This window comes from Carassius gibelio, chromosome B23 (assembly GCF_023724105.1).
Source record: "Carassius gibelio isolate Cgi1373 ecotype wild population from Czech Republic chromosome B23, carGib1.2-hapl.c, whole genome shotgun sequence".
NCBI lineage: Eukaryota > Metazoa > Chordata > Actinopteri > Cypriniformes > Cyprinidae > Carassius > Carassius gibelio.
The window spans coordinates 5,155,314-5,164,415 of NC_068418.1; the positions used below are offsets into that span (position 1 = coordinate 5,155,314).

The 9,102-nt window shown below is 40.1% G+C and overlaps 1 protein-coding gene across 1 annotated transcript; it reads right to left on the reverse strand.

The window, feature by feature from the left end:
- Positions 1-118: 118 nt before the first annotated feature.
- si:ch211-10d23.5 (uncharacterized protein LOC556599 homolog) lies at positions 119-3,591 on the reverse strand. Its single transcript, XM_052593528.1, has 6 exons — positions 3,366-3,591; positions 3,059-3,087; positions 2,708-2,860; positions 2,504-2,626; positions 2,262-2,288; positions 119-952 (listed from the first exon to the last, which is right to left on the reverse strand). The coding sequence occupies exons 2-6, from the start codon at positions 3,066-3,068 to the stop codon at positions 189-191; spliced, it is 1,077 nt and encodes a 358-aa protein (XP_052449488.1). The 5' UTR covers positions 3,069-3,087; positions 3,366-3,591; the 3' UTR covers positions 119-188.
- Positions 3,592-9,102: the final 5,511 nt, after the last annotated feature.

The following is a 9,102-nucleotide window of genomic DNA, read 5'->3' on the forward strand; positions in this document are numbered from 1 at the left end:
AACAAATCTTTTTAGCCGTGTAATAAGTGGGATGATGTACATCTAGACAGTTGTTATCTCAGCTGTTCAAACATAGATAAGATCCACTTAACAAAAGTTAACAAACTACAAGCCAAAATAAAGGTTACGTCCAGTGTTTTTATTGAGTAAAGACAGAAAACTGACAGCAGTTCTGACAGATGTTGAGTCTAGCAGAGGTCCTCTCCATCCATGTCCGCCTGCAACAGTTCGGGACGCTCCTGGAAGAGCCACCACATGGACAAACACTTGTGGACGCAGCGGCTTCTTTTGTGCTGACACAGACACTTCCAGCGGCCACACTTGGTGTCAAACGAGACCCGTGTCCTCCCAAACTGACACCATTTGTCCTCAAGGTCGGTGTACACAGAAAAGAAGACACATCTCTCTGAAAGGTCATGCTCGCCCCAAAAAACAGGGTAGACACAGTCCACCCCCTGTACAGCTGCCCTGGAGCTCATCTCCTGGCACTGGTGTTTCTCGGATGCAGACAGGAGGTGTTTGTGGCTCATCTCCTCCAGAGAGATGACACTCAGCGGTGGAGGGGGAACGTAGTGCTGAGCGTGATTCGTTCTCACGAGGTGACGGCATTCCCTCCCAGGATTCCCGCTCTGGGCCTGCGCTTTCATGAAATCCCAGCATTCCTCCAGCTCACACAGCAGAATCTGCAAGGTGAAGGATTTGCGGATGTGAATGGGCACTCTGGGTCCGTGCAGATACTTGGGTGTGACATAGATTGCATTTTTGGGATCTATGCATAAAATGGGCTGCTGTTCTTGGCCGTGCTGTAGCCTCTCATGCCGTCTCAAATTTGATGTGGCGGTAAAGATGGTCCCACACTTCTGGCACGCTAACTTGTTGCCTGGTGTCTTGTCTTGGATGTGCGTTCGTGTTCGTGGGCTCTCTAACGGGACTGCTGTAGGCTGGAGCTCGGCTGGAAGAGGAGAACACTTTGAGACGAATCTCACTTTGGGATGTGGCTGTTTCTATCAGTGACCAGAGGTGCACGAAGTACACAAATCAAGTACTATAGAAAATATTCTTTCAGTTATAACAACACTTTATTTTAAGGTGTCCTTGCATACTTAACCTATGAATAATTACATGCAAGTAACCCTAACCCAAATCCTAATAACCCTAACCATATAGTAAGTACATGTAGCTAATAAACATTACTCCGTACTTAAATGTGTAATTACACTGTAACAAGGACATATTACAATAAATAACCAATAAATGTACTCATTTTCAATTTTACTGATAATTACTGATGATTCAAAGATGGTACCAAGTGAAACTTAATAAATCACATAGTATTTGATGTGTGTCGGCAAATTTAAATATGCAATATACATTGGGCAAAATGTGTTAGGAATTAACAAACAAACCAAAAAAAAAAAAAAAACGTATGCAAACATACGAATCGTGATTAACTGCATCCAAAATAAATGCTTTTGTTTACACAATCTATGTGTGTGTGCATATTTATTATGTCTGTATAAATACACTCACACAGCATATATTTAGAAAATATTGACATGTATATATTTAAATTCATATGGTTTATATTATAATATATTTAAAATTGAAACAACTTTTTTCTTAAACATATACATGCATGTGTGTGTGTATACATAAGAAGTATACACAGTACACAAAGTTTTTATTTTGGATGTGATTAAATGTTTGAAAGCACTAGTTTTGAAATAAAAGCCACCCGTTCAGATGGCACACACAAATACAGACAGGTCAACATGTTCAAGCATTTTATACCGAGAATGTGTTACACATCTTAAACCAGGGGTGTCCAAAACCTGTTCCTGGAGGGCCACCTTCAGCTACAACCTCCATCAAACACATCAGAACCAGCTGATCACTCTACAATCACTCGGAAAACTAATGGAGGAGGAGGAAGCAGGCTGGAGACCTGGCTCTCGTTATATTATGATGCCTTGGAAGCCGGTCTGAAATTATATCTTTAAGAGTGGTAACATTAGCATAAAAGGTGCCCTGTCTGTTATCAATAGTGTAGTGCTGTACGAGGCACACAGTTCACACGTCACTTGCAAGATGCAATGCCCTCACGGCAAATTCCAGACCGTGTGTTCTCCTACCGGAGCTACTGAACCACCTTTGGGATACAGTACATGTCTACATCTTTACAAAACAGTCTGTGTTGACTGCTGTGATGTTGGACACCATGGATGAGTGCGACTGAAAAGAGATGAAATACCATTGCTCACCTGAAGATTTGTGTGTCATCTCAACACCTGCAGTCAATGAGATCAGAATATAAGGATATTAATTAACAAGAATTACCTTGGATGAGCTCAAATGTTAGCATTATTCATGCTAATAATAATGATAATAAATAAGCATGTGTATACTGTGTACATTTCTGTGAATGTAAAAACTGCACAACTAGGAAAAATGACTAAATGATAAGATACCACTCAATAAGAAATGTACTGAGACAGACACAAACCGTGGTTGGTGATGTGGATTTTGTAATTCTGTGTGCGGTGCAGTATTTTTAGACACATGGGGCAGTGCCAGTGACTCCTGCCATGGCCTCCATCAGAGCAGTAACAGGGGATCGAGAACTTCCCTGTCCAGAACACACAACACTACACATCAGAGCGGCTGGACCGTAACACTGGGTGCTAGATGAGTTTGAGGAAACGCTTACCAATGCCTGCGTCTTTATAATAAATAGCGAATCTGAGATGTTTCTTTTTGAGGTGATGTTTAGACGCAGTGACTGGAATCCTACAGTAGAGACAGTCCATATCCTTCATCACGCTGAACAGCTCCTCTTCATCCTCGAACACAAACGCTCGCTCTGTGAGACACGTCAAACACAAGCTGAGAGACCCAACCTCTAGAGGAATGTGTTCTGATAGTTATGAGTGTTTCACACTGATGCTAACCAGAGACCTTAAATTACCCAGAAATCACAATTCAGCACTTTAAACCCCACAGGACATGCCTGAGAGAACCCAAGGAACATTTATATTAGAACACAAAGCATTAAACTCACCAGTGGCCATGACTATTCACTTCCAGAGCCTGAAAATACAATTAAAAGACATTTAATAAGTACCAAATACTATTTATGTGCTCTGAAAAACAATACAACAACATACTATTATTGTTACGACAGTAAAACTATGCAGATTTGGTTTTTAACATCACTGACCATCCAAAAATAAATAACGAAACTAAACGAAAGACGAATCAAGTGTACTTGATGTACACTATGATAATCCTGGAGGTTTGGGTAATAGTTATATCCTTTAAACCGTTTACTAGAACCATATAAACAAAGATATGTCGGAGTTACTCGCCTGCCACGAGCAGATGTGTGGATGGAGATCAGTCAAACCTCTCGATGCAGGTTCTCTAAAGATGACACCGCTATTTTAAGAGCATCGACCAACTGCAGCTTGAAATATATGTATATATATATACATATACATAAAAAATAAAAACAAGCGACAACAAAAACAAATTAACAGCTGAGCGACGCTGAGTCTTCTTCTTCTTTTGAGGTTTATTGGCGATCGCAAACCAGCTTTTGGTGCATATTCCGCCACCTAGTGGAAGTGTGAGGCATATGCTGGAATTTATTTATTTATTTTATTCAAGAAACAATAATAGACAATGTTTTCAAGAAAACAACGTTAAAATAAAATAAAACAAAATAAAAATTAGAAAAGAAAGACAAATTACAACAAACAAAAACAGTTGCAAGGGGGAGGAATGTATACAATTTCAAAACAAAAGTACAAGATACACATACACATGTATATAAAAACGTTCTTGCAGTTTTCTATTCACAGAGTTGATACTGTCAATATATATATATACTTATTTCAGTGAACAAACCCATAATTTCATTTTTATTTTTTTATTTTTTTTTGTGGTAAATGTACATTTATGAATGTGAAATTTGGTCAATAGAATAATTAAATTAATTAAGTAAAAGTACTGTTTCTCTTGGTCAGGGCCTTACACCAGTGTAGCTATGTACAGTGCCAAAATAAGTGTAAGGCAGTCTCCTCATATTCATTACAAAAAATACAGTTTACATGTATTCCTTTTTAAATTTTTTGTAAATAATTATTTGCTGGATAAATTCTATGAATAAGCTTATAAGAAATGTATTTAATTTTATTTCTAAGATGATATTTCTGCGGTAACAAACACACTTTTCTCCAGCAAATAAGTTTTCCATTCAATAAAGAGACCCAATGAGATATAACATAATGTACAGTAACAATTTCTCTTCGGAAAAGAGTACGGATAGCTCTGTTATTATTTGTGGGATTCACTGAAAAACAGAAGTATGTGACACTGCGGGAATGTTATAAATATCTATTAAATCACTGTCTTTAACAGCCATTAGTTTACACTTACTAAAATTGAGATAGAGACCAGAAGCACTAGAAAAAAAATAATTATTAATAACATTAACTTGCAGGAACCCAGATAAATTATGCATTCGTACCATATCTTCTTTAGTTTTTTTTATTTATTTTTTTGGCGCATAACAATTTAAATGTATAGCACCATGTCCGGTACATTGCTGTTGTGCAGTAATGTTATATTAGCTATTATTTACAAACTGACTTATGAACAGAAAAAAAATAATAATAATAACATGAAATAACAGGAAGAAATAACAATACAAATAATAATAGTAATTATTATTGTAATTCTTGATCAATTTGAAACTATACTGTAGACACACTTCATTCTAGGGCTGCACGATATGATCGCAAAGAGACTTCAGTACATCTTTAGAAATGTGTTCTCCGTCATACACCATACATCCATAATCAAGTATAGATCTAACCAGGGCTTGATATATTGTTAACAATTACAACATCTCTATCTGCTCCCCACTCTTTTCCTGCAAAAGCTATCTAAAAATGAAAACTGGGACGCCATGTCATCTGGACTAAAGAGGACAAGGACAACCCAAGTTGTTATGAGCGCTCAGTTCAGAAGCCTGGATCTCTGATGGTATGGGGTTACATGAGTGTGTGTGACATGGGCAGCTTACACATCTGGAAAGACACCATCAATGCTGAAAGGTATATCCAAGTTCTAGAACAACATATGCTCCCATCCAGACGTCGTCCCTTTCAGGGAAGACCTTGCATTTTCCAACATGACAATGCCAGACCACAGACTGCATCAATTACAACATCATGGCTGCGTAGAAGAAGGATCCGGGTACTGAAATGGCCAGCCTGCAGTCCAGATCTTTCACCCATAGAAAACATTTGGTGCATCATAAAGAGGAAGATGTGACAAAGAAGACCTAAGACAGTTGAGCAACTAGAAGCCTGTATTAGACAAGAATGGGACAACATTCCTATTCCTAACCTTGAGCAACTTGTCTCCTCAGTCCCCAGACGTTTGCAGACTGTTATAAAAAGAAGAGGGGATGCCACACAGTGCTAAACATGGCCTTGTCCCAAATTTTTTGACGTGTTGATGCCATGAAATTTAAAATGAACTTATTTTCCCCTTAAAATTATACTAATTATAAATTATTTTCTCAGTTTAAACATTTTATATGTCATCTATGCTGTATTCTGAATAAATTATTGAAATTTGAAACTTATAATTGCATTCTGTTTTTGTCATAATTTGTACAGTCTCTCAACTTTTTGGAATTGGGTTTGTATATCTGAGTTAGTTCTGGCTGCAGATAAAGTTTTAATAGTTGGTGATTTTAATATCCATGTTGATAATGAACAGATGCATTGGAATCAGCATTTATAGACATTCTGAACTCTGTTGGGGTTAGACAGCATGTTTCAGGATCCAACATTGTCGAAATCATACTCTAGATTTAACACTGTCACATGGAATTGATGTTGATAGTGTTGAAATTATTCAGCCAAGTGATGTTTTGTGCAAACTTCATATAGCCAAAATGTAAATTCTACTCCTTACTTGTATGGAAGAACCATCACTTCTACCACAAAATACTGCTATTTAAGTTATCTTCCTGATTTATAGGGCCTTTTGCACCACTTTAGTTCCAGGACTAAATGTACAGTACTGGGAAAATTTTGCATGAACTATTTCACAGTACCATTTAAAGGGTTGCATTCGCACTGACAGTGTGTAATAGTAAGTGACATAAGCCGGTCGACAGCGATGTCATTTGTGCGTGGCATTCAATAACATTAACAAACAACAACAATGTTAACAGCAGGAGGATGGAGGACACTGTGATGAGAGCTGTGTTTTTGTTGTGTCACGCGGGTTTCAAAATAATGGACATGGAATGTCGACATATAAATAAAGCGATTGAAAGAACGGAATGGAGGACTGAGAATCTCCACGACAACTGCCAGTGCTACATTTGCTACAAGTCCCTGCACTTCAGCGTCCGAATATTTATCGCTGTTCACAATACTTGCAAAATAAGTTTACAATATGTTTACACAGCATTTTAAATCATGGCGGATGAGAGCATTTTCAAACGCGTCTGGCCAATCAATGTCTACTAACGTCATGGATAGCAACAGTTGTGCTGGTTAGACTGTTAGACCTGTAGACTGTTAGATTGAAGTGTTTTTTGATTTCCATGTCTTTGACATTTTTCCATATTCTCTTCTGTGGTAGTGAGGTTGTTAAACTGGTAAGATGAGTGAGGTGGAGGAACATGTGCCTGAGGAACTCTTGACTCTTCGGGAAGAAGTGCAGAGATTACAAGTGGCAAATGAACAACTTCAGAGAGGAAGAGGTGCCAGCGCAGGTACCTCTGGTAATGGCACTACTGCTGGTGGGATAGCCCCCAGTGGCGATTTGGGCTCACAAATTTTTTCTGGTCCACAACCTAGACCAGAACGTTTTGTTTATATTCAAAGAGAGAGAAAGTGCCCCCACTTCTCCGGCTCGAAATCTAAATCTGATATATTGATTTATGATTGGATAGAAAATATTGAGTCATGCATGAGGGATAGGAATATGAGTGCTAGGGAGAAGGCCCTCTTCCTTTATGATCATTTGGAAGGAGAAGCAAAAGCTGAAATCAGATTCCGCTCTTTAGAGGAGCGGGAAAATCCGGATACAATCTTAAACTTTTTAAAAGAAGTTTATGGTTCCTCCTCCTCCTTTGTCAGCCTGCAAAGAAAATTCTTTGACTGAAAACAGAAAAATGGGGAGTCTTTAAAAGAATTTTCTCACTGTTTGTGGGCTCTAATTGAAGAAATCAAACGTGCTTACCCTAATAGGTTGACAGACCCAGATATGTTAGTCAGAGATCAGTTCATGGAGCATGTACGTGATGTTTCCTTAAGACGAGAGCTAAAGAGCATTGTGCGTCAAAATCCGGCTGTTGCTTTTAGATGGATGGAAGAGGGTGAGCGCCCATCTGGACAAACTCGAGCCGAGCTTCACCACTGTGGGGAGGATCTAAGTATTGAAGAGGCTTGTCATGCAGTGGGGGTGGGAAAAGGGTTTGAAGTTTCTGTCTTGCAGGAACAGCTTAACCAACAGCAGTCACAGATTAATAAAATACTACTGAGTCTAAGATAGAATCTGTGTTAAACCAGCCTACTTCTCGTTCTCATAACCCCAATTACCAGTTTACCCCAGAAGGCCAACCCATCTGTCTCCGATGTCGTAAGCCTGGGCATGTCCTCCGTCAGGTCGATAGTGATGTCTTTGCTAGCAAACAGCCAGTTTACCCAATGTCCAGCCCGAGGAAAATCCTGCAGTTACAGGACAGTCAGGTATGCATCATTTTGATCCAAGCACTGTGATAAACAATCCTAGTCCCTCTAATCAGGTCCTGCTCTCTTCAGATGAGTCAATCTCACTTGTAGGTAAATGCCCTGTAGTGGAAAGTAAAGTGTCTACTGGACACTGGTTCTATGGTGACAACAATCACAGAGTCCCTTTTTAAGGAAGAATTTCAACATTGGGGAGCACCTAGGCTCAAGTCATGTGGGTGGTTGGCATTAAAAGCTGCAAATGGTTTAAATATCCCCTATGTTGGATATTTAGAGATGGATATCCAGGTACTGGGTAGAACCTTTCCAGGGTGGGGGGTTTTGGTGGTGAAGGATGCCCCTGGCACACTACAACATTCCATTCCTGGGCTGTTAGGAATGAATGTCATTTCTCAGTGTTATAGGGAGTTGTTTGCACAACAGGGTGAGGAATTATTTGCTTCTCTAGGTGCTGTTAAGGCAGAGGCCTGTTGGGAGTCTGTGCTCCGCTACTGTCGCCGCCAAGATGTTTGCCATTTAACTCATGAGGGTCAGGTGCGGGTCCTAGAAAGGGGTGGGGAATTCATCCCAGCTGGGTCACTTAAGTTTAAGTTATTAAAGTTATTATTAAAGTCACCTGCCCAAAAGTCCCACATACGCCACCTGCCACAATGCTGTTGGAACCTGGAGGCTCCGATCTTGCCCCAGGTTTGCTGTTGTCCCCGTCGCTACTCAGTGTTACCAATGGCGTGACATATGTTCCTGTAGTAAATGTAGGAGCCACTGGTGCTACTGTCCACTCAAAGCAGGTGCTGGGGATGTTGTACTCAGTGGTTGACATTCAGGCAGAGGAGCTGAAGTTTGAAGGGGAGAATGGTGATGTTGCCCTAGTTAATATACATACTGCTGGGGGGCCACCTGCCTCCATCTCAGCAGTTCTTGCAGCTTTACACTGGTCAGAGCTTTCACCTGAAGAGGAGGGCCAAGCAAAACAGCTGTTCAAGAAGTATAGTGATGTCTTTGCTAGATATGATGGAGATCTGGGTTGCACTGATGAGATTGTACATGAGATACCTCTTTTAGATGATGCCCCAGTCCGACAAAGATATAGGCGAATACCCCCTACACAGTGGCAGGCTGTAAAGGACCACATAAAACAGCTTCTGGACAGCAGAGTGATCAGGGAGAGTAGCAGCCCTTACGCATCACCCAATGTCCTGGTGCAAAAGAAAACTGGAGAGCTGCGGATGTGTGTCGATGTAGGGGTGGTGTTGGCGCAGTGGATAAGACACATGCCTTTGGTGTGAGAGACCTGGGTTCGAATCCACTGAGACACCAATGTGTC

What these genes read in the sequence shown, in the direction of transcription:
- si:ch211-10d23.5 (XM_052593528.1), bottom strand. An exon ending in TTATAAAGACGCAGGCATTG is followed by an intron (nt 2,627 to 2,707) that starts GTAAGCGTTTCC and finishes TGTTCTGGACAG; the next exon opens with GGAAGTTCTCGATCCCCTGT. An exon ending in AATCCACATCACCAACCACG is followed by an intron (nt 2,289 to 2,503) that starts GTTTGTGTCTGT and finishes CATTGACTGCAG; the next exon opens with GTGTTGAGATGACACACAAA.